Raw genomic sequence first — 18,949 nt, 5'->3', positions numbered from 1 at the left:
ACGGAGGAATTATAATATCCTCATAGTGGACCAAGTCATTTGTCCATTATTCCACTAAAAGAATCTCACATATTTAAAATTGATGAGTCAGGGGAAAAAGAAAAAAAACTAACTAACTAACTATTAACTCAGCATTTTTAAATATGTGGAGGTCTTTTAGTGAAATAGTGGACAAATAACGTAGTCTACTATGAGGATTATATAATTTCTTCCCAAAATGAGTGATAAGGTCGGGACGTGACAATTTTGTCCTTACATGTTATTTTTAAATTTCAATTAATTTTTTTATTATTATTCTAGTAGCTGCATAGACTTTAAATGTGATAACAGTGCACATCATTAGTCACATAAACTTTTTCTATTAGTGAGTTAACGGTAGAGATTAAATTAATTACAAGTTAAAAATATTAGGGACCAAATTGACTACTACCAAAATGTAGAGACCAAATTGACTGTAACTCCAAAATATAGATACCAAAATGGTGTTTTTGCCTTTATTTTTAAAAGTTACATAGTATTAAAATTATTGTGAAAACCAATAGTGAAGATGATGAACAATATTTTTTTAAAAATAATTTAATAGTTATAAAGGAAGAGTAAAAATTTAAATCCTACATATTTCTGTTAGAAATATTATGAAGTATCAACTAGATAATCTGCATACTTTTTGACATGATTAACAGTGCCATGAGTGGAAAATTTGGCTAGTTCAGCTTGTTGTATATATGAATACTTGAAGGCCTTGAAGCATCAAATTTAAAAATAATAAATAAAAAAAAACCCAGCAATAAAAGTTTTTCATATATCTTGGAAGAACTCAATCAATGTACATATTTCTTATAGATTTCCACTCAAATAAAAAATTGCACTTGCTCTAGACTTTTTCTGTTTCGTTAAGAAAACCAGGGTGGTAAGGCACTCCGGTAGCCTTAATCCAAGTATCACCACCAAGGAACCTCCCTGGTGTAAAGTCAAATGCATGTTGACTGGTGATGGTCTTAATTCCACGCCATTTTACTCGTCGTGTTGTATTTGAACCAGGTCCTACGTTCTGAAACTCAGCGTAGAAGCAAGTGTTGATTCCGAAATTGCCTAACCAAGGTGACCATCCATCAGGCTGGATCAGATCATCAAGGTGGGTTTTCATGATGATGGTCCTTGAGAACTCCTTCCATGGACGGCCTAGATATACTTTGCGTTGTAATCTAACGGGGTACAATGCCTGGTCTGCAACAATTTTGGAGTTTAGGAGGATTATTGCTGATGGCTGGCGCCTCTCCTTCCTGCCTTGTGCAGTCACAATGCATTGCTGGTTGTCCATTGGCTTGCGGACCACGAAAGTGCAGTTTTGGAAGATGGCAGCAGAATCACCAAAGACGAAGTCAATTGTACCGGAGATGGTGCAATCACGGTAGAATTGACGCTTGGTGTGCGCGTAAAGCGTGTCTTGGTACCCGTCAAATGAGCAGTTGTAGAAGGCGGAGTAGTCGGATTGAACCTTCAATGCAACAGCCTGATGTTTCTCAGCACCAGCAGTGTTCTCAATTCCAATATTCCTAGCAATGAAGTAATCTCCGGAGACACCTGCATAAGTTGAATCCTTTAGTCTCAAGAAAAGATAGAAACATTCGTAATATACATTGATTTGCCACACCATGCTAGCAAATAAGTAGATAATGTTTCACATCATTTAAAATTTTAAATAAACGTTACACCAAATGCATATCTATATTTCTAATATTTAATTTGAACCATGGAATGAATCTATTTTAAATGGAGAGAATCATTTTGGAATGGTAGAAGGGACAATTTAGGAAGTATTACGTACCAACTGTACAGGTTTTGAAGGTGGGTACGCCATCAACAAAATTCCTGTTTCCTGTAATCCTGGTCTTATGAGGTCCATCACCAATCATCATGACATGGGTCATGGACTTGTTTAACTCTACATACTCTTTGTAAACTCCTTCCTTGATGTAGATCACAAAGGTTTTGTTGCTCTTCTTAGGGATCAGATGCAATGCCTCATTGATGGTCTTGAACTGTCCACTCCCATCCTTGGCTACAGTAACGTCAGGCTTAATCTGGGCTGGAGATGCAGCAAGGAGTCTCCGACTTCCAGGAATATCATCGAACCAATCAGGATATAGTTCACCATGGCCAAGAACAGGCACGTCATGTTCAAGAAGACGACGACCAAGGCTAGGGAAATTAAAGTTAGAGAGCGCTTTGGACAAGTCAGAGACAATGGCAAGACTATTGCTGCTCATTTGCATGGCAGACTTCAATGCCGCCCTCATTTTCTCTCCAGCATCACCGGTCGTGTTTTGAAATGCATCTAAGCAAGTTTCTTGGTATGTGATGGCAGCACTGAGCCAAATCCGCAAATCATTAAGCACTTCATCTACCTTGGAGGCATCAAAATCTCCCAATTGATCGAAAGAGTTCTTGAACTCATCAGTGGAAGAGTCCATAAGCTCTTTGCAACTATCAAGAGCCTCCTTGGCTCTCGGGTCCTTCTCGAGCTCTTTCAAGACATTGGATTTCTTGGCAGCCTCATTGGTGTAATTCATTGCCGCCTTAAATGCAGCTTTAATGAGTTCTTTTGAATCTGTCGTATTTCCAGCCTCAGAACTAAGGCTCTTGACACATTCTTCTTTGTAATCAGTGGGCTGGCAGATGAGATTGATAGCTTTCATTGTAGCAGATAAATTATTACTACTTTTATTATCATCACTAGATGAGCTATGATGAAGGCTAACGCCAACAGTCACGGCTACAACCAAGGCCACCAAGAATATGACTGACAAACTGATAACAGTAATTTTCTTCTTCCTACTTACATTATTTCCTTTAGACATTTTGAATTTAGCAGCTAGCATCTTTATACCTTAAGGGAGTAACAGAAAGAAGTGAAAAAAAAAATTAAAACAAAGTAGATACCACTTTAATTATTTCCTCCCCCCCAACCTCTAATTGTACACAAAGTCCCCCTAGAAGGCAAGAAAGAGCAACTACTATTGCACAAGGGAAAAAGGTCTGTAGAGCTGGTAGCCTTGTTCCCTTGAGTTTTGGTTTTGGGAAGTTAGTTGAGGGAATGGTTTATAATGGAAAAGAAAGGAACCCTAGATTAAAATTTGTTGAAATTGTCAGAGAAACATGAGGCTTGGATGGAAAAGGAAGAGTCAAAGGGCAATCCAGATATGTTTGCGACTGTGTTTTTACTAAAAAATAAAAGGTGAAAACTAGAGATTAGGAGGAGCCATGTTGGAAGTGCTATGCTAATCCTGATCCCTCTCAATTTAGGCCATTGAGCTGATTTTCTTCACATCCACAAGATCCTCGTGACAATATCAACTTGATGGTAAAAATAAAAAAATGTAAAAGATATACATGACAGCCAAGAAGGCCTCCAATTCCAGCTAGCAGTTGTTCGATTTCCGGAATAATGTGATATAAATTGAAACCTCCTCTTTTTTCTCTCTTCAGGGAGTGAGAAATTTCATTTATTGCTAAAAGCAAACTAAACTAAATACATCAGTACACAAAACTAGCCGTAAAGCTACAAAGGCACAACAGTTTCCTATGTTTTCTTTAGTGAATTCCTGTTTTTTTTTTTTTTAACAATTCCTGTTTCTATTTATATTCTTGATTCTTATTTAGGTTAGTTGCTGGTGTACTTGCGTAGCTTTAGGTGCTTGTTGGAATATATTTTGTTTTTCTGCATGCTCAAGTTGCTATTTGTAGGGGTTAATTAATCTCATATAAATATCTCATATTGGGTTCATCGTATTGTTAAACACAATTCAATATAGTGAAGATCTAGTCATCAAAAACTTTCCTCCAAAAAAGTAATCCAATATTAGACTAAACCACGTAATCCCTACATTCTCTCTTTGCTTCAGCTTCTCTCATAATTTTAGATTTATAACACCTCAAAGAACTAAAATATAGCTATATAAATCTACATTAAGAAAAGCTCACAAATAGCAGAGCCTAAGAAGCATGGATACGAATATAGACATAACTCAACAACATGACAATTTTTTTATTAAAAAAATTTATATTTTCACTCCTTTTGTTTTGATGGAAAACATTATATAAAAATAGCTTTTTGTGTTTTTCAATATTTGGTAACATTAGAAAAATGAGTTAAAGGAAAACTATCTTTAGTCAACATAAAAATGTATGACTTATTTTTAAAAATTGTTTTCCACAAATTATTATTTTTTTCCTTAGAAAATAAATATATTTCACAGTAAGTTAAATAAGAGAAGTTAAAAAATTGTTTTTCAATTCATTTAAGGTTACTACCAAATATAGAAAAATAAGATAATTTTATAGAAAACATTTTTTAGAAAATGACTCATTTTCTAAAAAATATTATTGCCAAAACAAACAGAGCCTCCTTTCAACTCATAAAGGACACATACAAATCTAGTGTGTCCATTTTCATCACACACCTAACAAAAATACACTAACGGGGCCACTCCCAAATAATTACTGACTCCCTATAATTACTTGATATAGAGATGTTGCAAAGATCAATGACTTAATAAAGAGTGTAATTATTTTTTTTTTTATATACAAGATAGAATTCTACTCTAGCCTAATCTAAGTGCATATGTGTGTGAAGCTCCCTTTTAGAGATTTGAACCCTGACCCTTGCACCCCATACCCCACAAACACTTATACTTGTAGAATGATCATCGCATCAAAGGTGTGCGATGGTGAATGTAATTACTTGATATAGAGATGTTGCAAGATAAGATCAATGACTAATTAAAGAGTATACAATATGGTATGAACCGGTTTATATGGAATTAAGATGATAGCAACTTAACATTTAAATAAGATGGCGGTGGTTAATTGATAATTAAATTGCTTAATGAAATCAATGAGGACCATAACCCTTATCAATCGGCAAATTATTAATTTCCCAAAAGTTTAAATTTGATCATTTCACCATAATTTTCAAACATTAATTATGAGAGAGAGAGAGAGAGAGAGAGAGAGAGAGAGAGAGATATGCAATAAACATGGGGATGGATCACAATGTGAATTTTTTTTATAGAAAGTTTCAACTTATAGCATTTGCTCTTGATAATAGCTCTTTATTATCAAACCAAGACCACAATCAGTTTTTGGTGTAGGTGGAGATTGAACCCTAGATTTCTTATACAACCATCAAAAACTTTACTAGCTGAGCTAACTAAAACCCACTGTGAAGTTTATTGTAAACTATTCATCTCCTTGTATATAATTGGACACAATAAAATCAATTGCAGCATCTTCATTTATGGTATGGTAACCAGGCCATGTAACACTGTCAATCATGGCTAAGGGCATTAGTCACTGTCTTTCCATGGATGCCAACCCAAAGGGTGGATTGGGCTATCCATAAAAGATGGTATATAAGTACAGTTCTTGAATATTCCTTCCATGGTCTCCCTAGGTATGTTTCTGTTCCATCCAAGTCCTCAGCTGGCCTAATGTTACAATGACGTATGGAAGTCCCAGTAGTTTGTTGTGGGTCAGTTCTACCTTTCGCAGTGATAGCATTGTACTGGCCATGCAATGGAAGTTGTAGATAAATGTTGCAATCTTGGAAAACGCTGCATTGCCAAAGATAAAATTAATTGTACCATAAATATCACATTCTCTATAAAATTGCCTTTGAGAATAGGTATATAATGTATCTTGGTAGCCTTCAAAACTACAGCTATAAGATGTGGACAAAATTGGCCCCATTTCAGACTGCCACAACTTGCTCCTTGACTGATCCGGCTATGTGACAAAAGGTTATTTCCATTGCAACAAATCCTTCATCATCTGCAGTTGCAAAAGAAATTATAATGCACAGAATTATAGATCATCATATAAGCTGTACATTTTTGTTCAAAGATTACCTTACAAAATTGTTCAGAAGAATAGAAATGGCTATATCACCACCAACAGTTTCCATGAAATCTTTAGTTGAAATTAAGACAATTATGGACTAAAATATGAGTTCTTTTAGAGGAAACATAGGGCAAACGTGGTTCATATAATAGAGTTGCTTCCTAATATCACCTTAGTTAAGGTTGACATTTTGTTTTAGAGAGTTTCAACCAATGACATTTATTCCTAATAATAACTCTTTATTATCTGACCAAGATATCGATCGATTTTTGGTGTAGTCGAAGATTATACCCAGATCTCTTATTCAACTATAAGAGACTTTAAATTATGTTAAATAAAATATTATTATTAAGGAGCATATGGTATCCCAACTTAATGTAATTTATATTATACTAAATTAAGTTGCTTCTTTAGGTTTCAACATGAAAAATGTTAAAAATATAGGGCAGAACCAAGCCCAGATGGAGTATGCCCAATAGTAGGCCCAGTTTAGTCAATTACCAAAGAGTTGTGTCCATTGCTAAAAAGTTTTATCTCTTGGCTTCAGACTCTTGGCAAACTTCTCTTGGCTTCATACTCTTTGATTGTCTATATAAAACGAGTGAAGGCTCATTTGTGTAAGTGACCAAAGTTTTATTTTATTTTATTTTTTAACATGTGGTGTTTTAGAGAATAATACACAGAGAAACATCTCTCAATTTCATCAAACATTTAGGTGGTAAATGTTGTGTATTTTATTCTTGTAACAATACTACTGTTCGAGTGAAAATAAATTTGTGAAAGGCATTGATTTTCTTTAAAAAGAATATCTATATATATATAATATATATATATATATCACCCAAATTTCCAATGTATCTTACTAAATGTTGCAGAATCAAATCTACTCTACCCATCCTTGTATGTCCATTTGAGAATTTTTTATTTTATTTTCAGTAACTTATTTGCATAATATATATATATCAAAAGATATGATTTTTCTGGTAATTTTTATGTTAGATGTGAAAAAAAAAAAACTAGCTTATTTCAAAAAAGCTAAAAGCTAGTTTATTTGCAAAATAAAAAATAAAAAAAATAGACTAAGTAAAAAGTTTAAAAAAAAAAAAATCCAATAATTCCTAAACGCTTAGTTCTTCTTTGTGTTAACAAGTTTTTACTTTTTAGCCACAGTTTATTGGCTTTTTACTAGGGCTTTAAGTGAGTAAAGTTGGATATTAGAAATTCAGAATTGTTCATTTAAATTTATCTTTAACATAACTTAAGTTCGAATTTATCACTGAATTAAATTTTATGTTATTATTAAAAAAAACTAAAAGCTAGTTTATTTGCAAAATAAAAAATAAAAAAATTAGACAAAGTAAACAGTAGAAATTTTTTTTCAATAATTCCTAAACGCATACTACTTCTTTGTGTTAAAGAGTTTTTATTTTTTTAGCCACGGTTTATTGGCTTTTAACTAGGACTTTAAGTGAGTTGAGTTGGACATTAAAAATTCAAGATGGTTCATTTACTTTTATCATAAACATAACTAAAGTTCGAATTCTCATCACTAAATTAAATTTTATGTTATTATTAATTTATTTTCTTGTCTATTTAATGAACATATTATTTTTTTCTCTCATATATTGTATTGAACGACAACAAAGACAGTCCTAGGAAAAGAAGAGAAAATTTTTGTTAGAACCAAAGCTCTAATACAATGTTGAAATTAAATGTTATGAATAATACAATGTATAGGATTTTTTTTTTTTTTTTTTTTTTGAGAGAGTAGGCTCAATTGGGTTTGAGCCCGAGGATAACATAATCTAACATATGCAATATATAATTGATCAAACCCACCATGATACTTGTTCACACTTCACCGTACCTGTGGATAATTTGATAGCCCATCTGTGAACAAATTAGTTGTGGTAGCACCTAGGAAAATGTGATAACTCGATAACTTGATCCACCTAAAAAGCAATGGCCCAGGCCCATAGTTACTACACTGTTACTGACCATACCACAATGTAATCAAGGTAAAGTTCCCATATCACTTGAGCCACTTTCTGGGCTAGACTAGACCATTCATGTTAGAGCATCCACAATGGCCTTGTAATATGTCAAATGCAAGACACATTTGGCATTCAAGCCCAAAACACACCCAGCAACTGAAAGTCTAAAACTGAGAAATGTCAAATTTTTTTGGCATAGTGCTATGCTAAAACACAATACTATATTTTTATCCGTTCAAGCCCTCTCTCTCTCTCTCTAGTACTGGGCTTTTACACTCTCCATCCCCTCTCTCTTTCTCGCCATTGTCAAGTTTCTCTCTTTATCTCCGAATCACCAAGCCGCTGTCACCAAGCCTCGCTCTTTCTTTCCGAATCACCGAGCCGTTGTCACCCTCTTTCTCTCGGTCCAAGCTCTTTCTCATCTCACATCTCTCTTTCTTGTTCAAGGCTTGCATCGGAGCTGGGTTGGGTTCGTGGTTTGATCTGGGCATGGTGGTGAGTTGGGATCGGTTGATGGTGGGTTTGGATCGACGTGGATTGGCGGGCTGGGTTTGCTGGAGATGGCTCTAATGGCTCCGATGGGTTTGACAAAGGTTTGAATCGGAGAGGGTGGGTTGCTGTGTTGTGCTTGGTTGGCGAAGTCTAGGTTTTGCGTTTTGGTAGGCATGGGTCATGGTGTGGGTTTTTTTTTTTTTTTTAATATGGGTTTTTGTTTCAGTGGGATTTTGGTGGGCAGTGGTGGCGTGGCGGGCATGGTGGAGGCACAGTGGTGGTGACTGAGCAGTGGAGGCGCGGTGATAGAGGTTGAGGGAAGGTGGAGGAGAAAATTAGAAAAAAAAAATAAAAAATGAAAAATATATTTTATTGTGTAGATATATTATTTTAATGAGTAAAATAGGAAAATAAAAGTTGGGATGTTGGAGGTATTGTCAAATGGTATAGTATGATGATAAAGTGACTTTTTGGGATGGTAAAATAGAGTAGAATTGGAATTTTCGGCTATGGATACTCTTAGTGTTCATATTAAACAATCCTAGAATATTGTTTCATTGGCCTCCCTAAATACACTTTCCTACGTTTAAGCCAGAAAAGAAGCTGGTAAAGTATGAAAGGACCTTTCTTTTATATTTTTTTAAATATAATTTCAATCTATGGCGTCCGTTTCTGATGATAACTCTTTATCATCAAACAAGGATGCCAATTGGTTTTTGGTATAAGTAGAGATTGAACCTCAGATCTCTTATTCAACCATCAGAGACTTACCAGTTAAGTTAACTTGGAACCCACATGAAATGATTTATTGATTTAAAATAGTCTCCATCAAAAATTAAGAAAATAATAAATAAAATAAATAAATATTGAAAGACTATGGTGAAAGTTCAAACCCTTAACATTCAAAACAAGATTATGCTTGTTTGAAAAAAATCTCCAAGCAAATTTAGGACAGAATCTTATATTATTGAGGTTCTTTCATACTTAACAAATCTCAATATGCAATTTATAGCAAGCCATCAATGTAAGGCACTCCAGTTGCTGGCAACCATGCATCTCCTTGTACAAATTTGGACACAATGAAATTAACTGCATCTGTCACATTTATGACATTGTAACCAGGCCATGTAACCCTGTTACTAGTGTTTGATCCTGGTCCTGTGTTATTATATTCTGCATAATATAATGTACTTAGGGCAAAAGTCCCACTCCATTCATGCCAACCCGAGGGTTCAATTAGGCTATTCATAAAAGATTGCATATAAACAGTTCTTGAATACTCCTTCCATGGCTTCCCTAGGTATGTTTCTGTAGTTCCATTACTCAAGGCTAAGCCATCAGCTGGCCTAATGCTACAATTATGTATGGAAGTGCCTGTATTTTGATTTGGATCTGTTCTGCCTTGCGCGGTAATAGCATTGAACTGTCCTTGCAATGGAAGTCGTCGATAAATGTTACAATCTTAGAAAACAACCGCTGCATTACCAAATATAAAATCAACTGTACCATAAATATCACATTCTCTAAAAAATTGCCTTAGAGAATACGTGTACAATGTGTCTTGGTAGCCTTCAAAACTATATTGATAAAATGTGGACAGGTCTGCCCCATTTCGGACTGCCACTGCTTGGGCCTTGATTGCTCCTGCTGTGTTACGAAAGGTCATGTTCACAGCAACAAATCCTTGCCCGACCACAGCTGTAATAGAAATTATAGCCCATAGAAATTATAAAAAATCATCATCAAATTTTGCTTGTTCTTAGCAATGGAAATATACTCATTGTAAACCCCAGCTGCCACATAAATTACAAAGTATCCATTGCTAGTACCAGTATTGTTTGGAGCAGCAGCCACAGCATCATTGATAGTGGTGAAGTTTCCACTACCATCTTGGTTCACTACCACCCTTTGGCTCACTGATACATTGCCTGGAGTTGTTTGAAACAGCTTTCTCCCAGTTATAGACTCATCAGTTTCTTCATCAGGGTTTGACATTCTTGGCAAAAGATTGTATTTGGCATTTTCCACATCGGAAAATATGAGCTTCCTTTCTGTTAGTAATCTTTCTCCCTTTGTCTTAGCAACCCAACCAGGCTTACAAAGTGCAAGAGATATGCTATAAAGCATATTCCCATTAGAGAGATGGTCTAATACACCATTTGTAACACTAGGGTCTGATGCTACCACTTGAAGGCCATCAGAACATGTTTCTTGGTTTGTTAAAGCAGCACTAAGCAATGTCTGCAAATCGTCAGCTTGCGAGCTGTTTAAAAACTGTCTGTAGAATTGATAGTTTGGGAAGAGTTTGACAAAAACTCCACGTTCAAGTCAGCTAAAATCTGACAATCTCCGAGGGCTTGAATAGTGGCCTCAAAATATGAGCAATTAGGCTTGAGGAATGATTTGACTAGAGAAAGAATGTCTGATGATATGGACCGGCGAATAAAGTATCGGCCACAGTCTTTTATGGTGCTGGACTTATTAGATGGTAATTTGGATTGGCAGAAACATGGGTTGGGTGTGGCGTTGCAAATGATATCTTGGGAAGAACAGTTTGAGGCAGAGGAGCTTGCAAGGGGTGGAGAGGAAAATAAGAGCATGAGAAAGAGAAGTATGGTGCGAAATGGGGATAGCTTGGAAATCATTGTAATAGAAATACTTTTGGAAAACAGGTTTGGATGGTTAGACTTACATAGAGTATACACACATGAAAAAAGACAGTTATGTTGACTTGTAAATTACTGCTCAAAAGAGTGTTGATCTCAGTGTGTCTGCATTTTTTTTTTTTTTTCCTTTTGCTGTTGATGAAACCCAAGTTCCTTATCTTGTTAATCATACTCTTTCTTTGACACACATAAAGTTTATTAGAAATGCATTATATCCTTGCATTTTTTTACTTTAGGTTGACATTTGAATAGTGCAACTTGAATTTTTTGAGAGGAATATTCTATTATTGATAGGTACTGCCATGTGTAGAAAATGCAATACAAATATATCATTCTATTATTATTTGATTATATATATATTTTTAGGTGATCTATGTTCTTCCAATTTTTGTTATAGTATATTATATTTGCCTAATATACAATGAAACTTTACAAGTTTCAAATTTATTATTAAATTTTTCTCATCTCTTAAGGAATAAGAAACCTATCATCATGATCAAAACTCACCACGAAATTACAATTAGCTAAAATTAAAATGAAAACAAAGGAATAGAAGATAGATTTTATAATAATTTATTACTCAAACAATGGGTAGACACAACACCAAAACACATATAAGATTAAATAAATAAATAAAAATAAAAACCTGTCAACCTAATAAATTAGAGTTTTAAAAAAGAACATAAATCCACTATAAGAAAGTAAAATAAATAAATAAAAAATAGGGAGAGAGTGAGAGAGAATACTTACATTTTTGTGTAAGAAAAATATGGAATGGATGAGAGAAATGATTTAAAAGTTATACAAAATAAGATTGGGAGAAAAAGGGTCAAAACATAAGAAAGAGGAAATGATGGAGGGAATGTAATGGTAAAGTAGAAAATAGTGGGTAGATAAAGGCAAAAGATGAGGGAAAAAGTTGGAAGAAGTGTAACAAACTAACAAAAGCTATGACTAATAGGGAGAAGAAGAATTTTTTTTTATAATTAATTATTAAAATAGGGAGAAGAAAAGTTTAGAAAGAGAAATAAGAAATTGAAAATAAGTGAATGATGTGGCCCAATGATAGAGTAGCAAAATTTATTGCTACATCTCCATTTTTATATATTATTTATCATTAACTTGTGTGATGCACTAGAAAACTATTAAAAATGAGATCTATAGATATATATTATGAACATCATATAATTTAGTTTAATAGGAAAACTTGGTATAAATGCATAATATGCTTAGAAATATGAGGTGACCTTAACAATATACTATTGAACAATCATAATAAATTAAAACATAAAATTGAATACTATCTGACAAATATTAGAATGGTTTTATTTTTTTTAAGAAACAAACACACACAAGAGAGAGGATATAATTCTTTAGATTGAATACATTAGATTTTCCAATTAAATTTAATATTAATTAATTCAAATACTTTTTTCTTTTTTTTGAGAAGAAGTTGTATTGGATTTAATCCTCCTTAGAAAATATAATATTGTCTATATTTTATTGGCCAATGCAATGATTTGTTTGAATTTAATTGAAAAATCTAATATACAATACCTAAGTAATTATACCTAAGTTTTGTCCTATTATAATAATGCTAGAAAAGTTTTGTCTTGTTATATTGATGCTAGAAAATAACCTTAAAACAACACAGTATTTAGCAATCTTTTTCATTCTAAAACATGCGTGAATGTTTGGCAAATTGCAAGTGTAATTTAACAACTGTTTTATATATATAACAAAACTTTTTGTTTGACCTCTTTAGAGCTTGCCACATCATTATTATTTTCTTAAACAAATATAACCAGATTAAAGAAAAAAAAATTCTCTCTCAGTTTCTCACTCAAAAGAAAACACAAACTCAACCCAACAAAATTCTTTTAAAAACACAACTGCATTACCCATACGTGGGAAAATCTCAAAACCAAATTAAAATCCCTAGATGCAGAGCTTTCTCCTTTGTCTCCACATCACCACTATTTTATTTTTATTTTACGTTTTATATTTTAGTAATATTAAGAAATCAAGGATGACTAAATTGAATCACCATAAGTCTACAAAGATGCACTTCCTTAGACCAGTTTGCACAATTATTCTTGAATTACCTTTCTTCACAGGACTCCTCTTTCTCACATGTGTTTGAACTGTGCATATATAGTAAGATTGATCTTTTCTCAATTTTAAGATGAAAAGTAGGCCAAATTCAATTCAAGCTTGACAATAAATAGGTTAGAAGGATTTAATTCATAGACTGCCTTCATCCCTAATACCTCTCTCATCTGCTTCTTTCTTCTATCCTTATCACACTTCACTTTGCTTCTCTCTGAAACCCTAAAACGCCAGCTCTCTCCAAAATTCAAATTCATCAGTTTTCTCTCCCTTCGTTTTGCAGATCAAGCATAGATCTTTTCATTAGCTTTCAACCCAGCAATTTAATATGTAAGGTATTTGACAAGGATAATTTCTCTATTTAACAAACTAAGAAACTATGGCGGCAATTTGAGAGGTAATAATAATAATTTTTTTAATTAATCCAATCTTCTGTTAAATTTTATTGAAATAATAAGTTTATAATTTAATCTTAGTTCAAATTTTATTTTTGAAAGTGTCAAAGTTTATAATTTTAGTACAAATTTTATAGTTTGTTATTGTGATTTACATCTTTAGTTTCTGTGAAAATACAATAATGATGACTGTGAAAGGCTTATTTCATTTATTATTTTGTTCAGGGGTCTATATACTTGAGACACTCTTTGACCCTAAGCAAGATATGCTTTCAGTTTTAGATATAAATTTCTAGGGTCTGTTTTGAATTTTTTTTATATCCTCTCTCTCTCTCTCTCTCTCTCTCTCTCTCTCTCTCTCTCTCTCTCTCTCTCTCTCTCTCTCTCTCTCTCTCTCATTGCATTATTACTATTATTTATTTTTACGGGTCCAAATTTAATTTTTCCTATACCTACCTACTCTTCTAAGTTTATGAAAATTTATATGTATTATTATTGTGATCTATTGCCTTTGCAAAATTGTATATTTATTACTTTTGGATTTTGCAAGCATTTTAGTTAAAAATATGACAATTCATGCAATGATATAGTTTCATAATCAATTTAAGATTTTATAAAATTATTTTAGTCTATCACACAAATAGGTAGGTACTCATACGTAGCTTGAGTTTGAGACTAGAATCTTATTGTAGTTAAAAATGTTTTGGATTCTTATTGTCAAATGGAGAGATAAAAATTTATAATAAGTTACTTTTAGCATGCTATTCTGGCTAATGACCAATTCAAATGAAGGTTTTTCCTTGGTTGCGATGATATTACTTACTTAGCACCATGTTACTACACATTCAAGTGAGGAACTAATTTTTCTTTCTATATTCCTGAAGAGATTTAAGTTCTAGACATTTGAAGGTTTTGATGCATGAGTTGTTTTCAATCTAAATTTCACGCCAAAAGGATTCCGATTTTGTTGGCAAAGTTCTGCCTCCTTTGCCTCTTTTACTAAAATCTTTTTGTTGAGAAAAAAATATACTCAATTCTATGTAGCTCACCTCATAGACTCTTAAATGTTGTAGGTGGTTTCTCTTACCTAGGTTTGTGTTGTGGATTCTTATTATTGCCCACAATCTATTCTTTGATCCTCGCTTGCGACTTTTGAGGTTGGAAGAAAAGGAGAGGGCACCCATTTTGTATACAATTGCTATTTTCAACTTGGTAAATAGAAAGGGTTGACTTGGTTTTTTGGGCATTACTGCAAGGCCATGGAAGTTCTTAAATGGAAAGATTTACATAGACAAATGTTCTTTGTTAACTTAAATCTATTAAACCACCGCACACTTTTGGTGCGATGGTCACTCCATAGGTATAAGTGCTTATGAAGTGTAGGGGGCAAGGGTCGGGGTTCAGTCTCCAGGAAGGAGCTTCACATACATATACACTTAGATTAGGCTAGAGTAGAAATTATCTTGTAAAAAAAAAAAAAAAAAAAAACTTAAATCTATTAAGAGATTCGTCATTTTTTAGTCAATTTGTATTCTCTTTATATTGGGCCAAAATGGGCTTTTGCCATTTTCGCGAAAAAAAATCAGCATATTGCCCAATTTCCCAAACTAGTTAGGAAAATGCCCTTCTTTCGAAACTCGATTTTCTCAAAATCGAGTTAAGCCTTATAGCAACGTTTTAAGGAGCTTATAGTGATGTTTTTAAGGACTTATAGCGGCGTTTTGTAACTCAAGCTCCATAAAGTCGAGTTATAGATAAAATCGAGTTACAAAACGCCACTATAGGTTCTTAAAATGTCACTATAGGCTCCTTAAAACGTCGCTATAAGGCTCCATAAATTTTTTTTTTTCGGAAACTCGATTTTGAGAAAATCGAGTTTCAAAAGATAGGCGTTTCCCTAATTAGTATGGGAAATGGGGCATTTGTCCTTTTTTTTGTGCGAAATGGGCATTTGCCCATTTTCGCCCTTTATTTTGTAACTTTTTGTACTATTGTGTGATTAAATAAATAAAAAGAAAAAATAATTACAATATACTTTGAGCCATATTATGAATAGAAGATGAAACATATTCACTTTGAAACAAGTATTTATTTTCATTAAAATATCATGTGCATCGCACGGGTTAGCGACTAGTTGAATTTAATTGAAAAGCGTAATATACAACACCTAAGCAATTATATTTAAGTTTTGCTATGTTACAAAAGATGCTAGAAAATAACCTTAAAAGATTTCTAGATGGCCTTTATTATTTCTAAATATGTCTTTTCCTATTAGCCAATTAAATCATTATAATAATTTATATTACCTAATGGCATAACAATCATGTACACAAAAGACGCTTGAGGAATCATCTTTCTAGTGTGATTGCTTTTAGGGCGGATAAAGAAAATCCTCTGCAACAAATCATAGCGGTACTAACTCAAACTCTTGAGCGGCCAAACAAATCCTTCTGATGGGAGCCAGGTGCCTTGGCTAAATCCAACTCTACCATATATCCAACCTTCCCTTCGGAGCTTCAGGGACTAATGAGAGAGAGAGAGAGAGAGAGAGAGAGAGAGGGGGTGGGGACTAGAGCATACCGGTACAAAAATAAAGTAAAGAGGTAAATCCATGTACCTGGTTCGGTGACTTTTTTCGCGCGGCTTGCAAGATGGAGAGAAAGATGAAGGCATATTGGGGGAGAAAGAGGTTATTGGCGGATTTGGGGTAGAATGTCAAAGTTAAACTAAAAATTTAATTAATTAAAAAAAAATAAAGGTAGTGTGGAAAATTGTGAGAACTCTAAAGTTTAGGTAACAGACTCTCAAGTTAACGCCAAAAGCCTTATAACTGAATTGACACCTCCTCATGCACAAAGTGCTTAGAGGTCTTAGGAGGAAAATGTTATAAAAAAAAAAAAAAAAAAAAGACTCTCGTTAACAAAAAGTCAAAGGTTTGAATTTTATAGTATACTAGCATTACTCTCGTGCGTTGCACAATTTTGGTTATAAACTTTTAGAATAATTTTATTGAAAAGTAATAAATTAATAATCACTTACGTCTAGATCATATAAACTGTATATAAAGTATTGTTCTTTGGATTCAAACAATCACACAACATATTTATATGAAAAAAGTTCCTGAATTTAATAATTAAAAACCTAAGGAAACTTAACCAGAGGTTTTTCATTTGCCAGAATATTTGTAGTACATCTAATATGTGTTATGCACTTGAATAGTATAGATTACATGGTATTTTGTCTTTCAAACATTTAAAGAGTTACGTTTTGATACACTAATGGTCTCTTTTATCTAAACAAGATCTCCTTAAAAACGAGTGGAGAGTCATGAAAATTCAATATTAAAGGAGTCTTAAGGGATAAAAAGGATATAAAAATTGTTAGAAAAAATTATAGTTCAAGAAAATAGTTGCATGATCATATTAAGATGTGAATTCCTTTTCATGATGTAAATTTAATATTACTTGCTAATAGCAATCTTGTGAAGGAATATGTTTTTGATCTTTATAACATGATATGTTAAAAATATATATTTTCATGAATACTATTCAAATGTGTTGTGGATGATAAATATAGGTATGGATATTGATATTTGTAAAAACCAAAATAAAAATTAATTATAGTGAAATTTAATATAATAAAAAAAGTTACATGCTTATAATATTAGACAATTTCTTTCACACACATATAATATCAGTCTCACACAATCCACGTTTTTGTTTTTGTTTTTTTCTACAAGTTTCATCTTATTAAAATAAGCTACAAAGCTTTTGACTAAGGGATAACATTTAAAAATTATTTAATTTAGAGAAAACATTATCATCTAAATTTTAAAAATTAAAATTCTACTCCAATTAAAAGAGTATTATCAAAATTATCAGAACTTACATATATATAAATTAATTTTATATTATTTGTTATGATATATTTTTTTGAATTAAGGGATAATATTTAATAACGGTTTAATATAGATAAAAATTTATCATTGAAATTTCAAAAAAAAAAATTATATACAAACTAAAAGTCTATTATCAAAATTTTCTAAAATTAAATCTCACACAACCCATGTTTTTGTTTTTGTTTTTTTCCTCAAGTTGTATCTTATTAAATTAATATTTTATTAGATTATTAAGCTACAGAGCTCTTGACTAAGGGATAAGATTTAACAATAATTTAATTTAGATAAAATGTCATCATCTAAATTTTAGAAATTTAAATTCTACTCAAAATAAGAGTCTATATGTGGGGAGTGAAACGACCCCGGTGGGTATATGGGCCTTTGGGCCATGCTAAGGAGGGCCGACTTGCTCCTGGGTTAAGATTTTGTTAGTACTACGGGTCGGCCCATACGCCGAGGATCCGAGGATTCATCCGGGGGTGATTTTCTCCTCGGACGGATATGGGAGAACTAGGGACTTCATTATAAAGGTTAAGGGACGACTCGGTGAAGACCAATGGTTAAAAGGGGTGAATCCTTGAATGTCCTAGAAGCACTGATATTTGAGAAATACCAAAGATAAAGGCTGTCACTTCCACATTAAAGACTCTGCACCTACCTCCTTGGCCGCATTAATGGGGAAGTGACCCCTGAACAGTGGAAAGGAAACTTCTAGTCACTATCCAGAGGCACTAAGGAGAAAAATATCTAGGGGGAAGGGGGTAAGAACAACACGTGGACAAAGTATCAGAAAGAGAAGTATTTAAAGGGGAACTTAGAACAATACAGGGGGATTTTCTTTTTGTAACAAAAAAAAGAAAGAAAAGAGAAATAATAGAAAAGGAGTTCTCGGCTTACGTCCGAGGAGGTTTATTTGCAATAATTGTTTGTTGTTAACAAGTGTTTGTAGCTCTGGGATTGCTATCAAATCCTCAATACTTCTAACTTGGGTTTCAAGCCCACACTCTAGAAATTTATATTGTTGAAGGCTCATTGGGCCTGAGCCCGTGATTGTCTTTGGGTCCAGGTGCAATTGTGCACTTACACTATATATATATGAGATGGGTTCAAATTAAACCTGGTGTAACTTGGCAAGAGTTACACCATTTGTAAACCGTAGATTTGTAATTGATCTAATGGTTAAAAAAATAGCATTAAATGCTAATTGACTTATACCTCATTCACTTAATTAATATCAATTTTGTTTCTCTCTCCTTATTTATTATTTAAAACATTTTACATATATTCCTTTTTTTGCCAATGACTTTACAAATATATTTGCAATACTTTTTTTTTTTTTTTGGAGTTCGTACTACCCTTTTTTCTTCTTCTTTGTCATACTTTTATAGTCTTATCACACAAATGGTATACAAACAAGTGAGAACAAATAAGATGACCATTAATTGCCATTTGTGGGCCTTCAATGATTTTAATTTCTTCTTCCAAACTTGTTTC

The 18,949-nt window shown here is 33.0% G+C and overlaps 1 protein-coding gene and 1 pseudogene across 1 annotated transcript; both read right to left on the bottom strand.

The window, feature by feature from the left end:
* Positions 1–807: 807 nt before the first annotated feature.
* Positions 808–2,861, bottom strand: LOC142629881 (putative pectinesterase/pectinesterase inhibitor 28). The gene is made up of 2 exons (XM_075803933.1): positions 1,829–2,861; positions 808–1,584 (listed from the first exon to the last, which is right to left on the bottom strand). Exons 1-2 carry the CDS (start codon positions 2,859–2,861, stop codon positions 875–877), a joined length of 1,743 nt encoding a protein of 580 aa, XP_075660048.1. The 3' UTR covers positions 808–874.
* Positions 2,862–9,393: 6,532 nt separating this feature from the next.
* Positions 9,394–11,032, bottom strand: LOC142628415 (pectinesterase-like; annotated as a pseudogene).
* Positions 11,033–18,949: the final 7,917 nt, after the last annotated feature.

Source organism: Castanea sativa, chromosome 3 (genome assembly GCF_040712315.1).
Source record: "Castanea sativa cultivar Marrone di Chiusa Pesio chromosome 3, ASM4071231v1".
Classification (NCBI taxonomy): Eukaryota; Viridiplantae; Streptophyta; class Magnoliopsida; order Fagales; family Fagaceae; genus Castanea; species Castanea sativa.
Note: the sequence above shows the minus strand (reverse complement) of the source record. Positions and strands in the feature narration are given on the sequence as shown.

What these genes read in the sequence shown, in the direction of transcription:
- LOC142629881 (XM_075803933.1), bottom strand. Translation starts at nt 2,861, where the DNA reads ATGTCTAAAGGAAATAATGTAAGTAGGAAGAAGAAAATTACTGTTATC. An exon ending in CTTCAAAACCTGTACAGTTG is followed by an intron (nt 1,585 to 1,828) that starts GTACGTAATACT and finishes CAACTTATGCAG; the next exon opens with GTGTCTCCGGAGATTACTTC.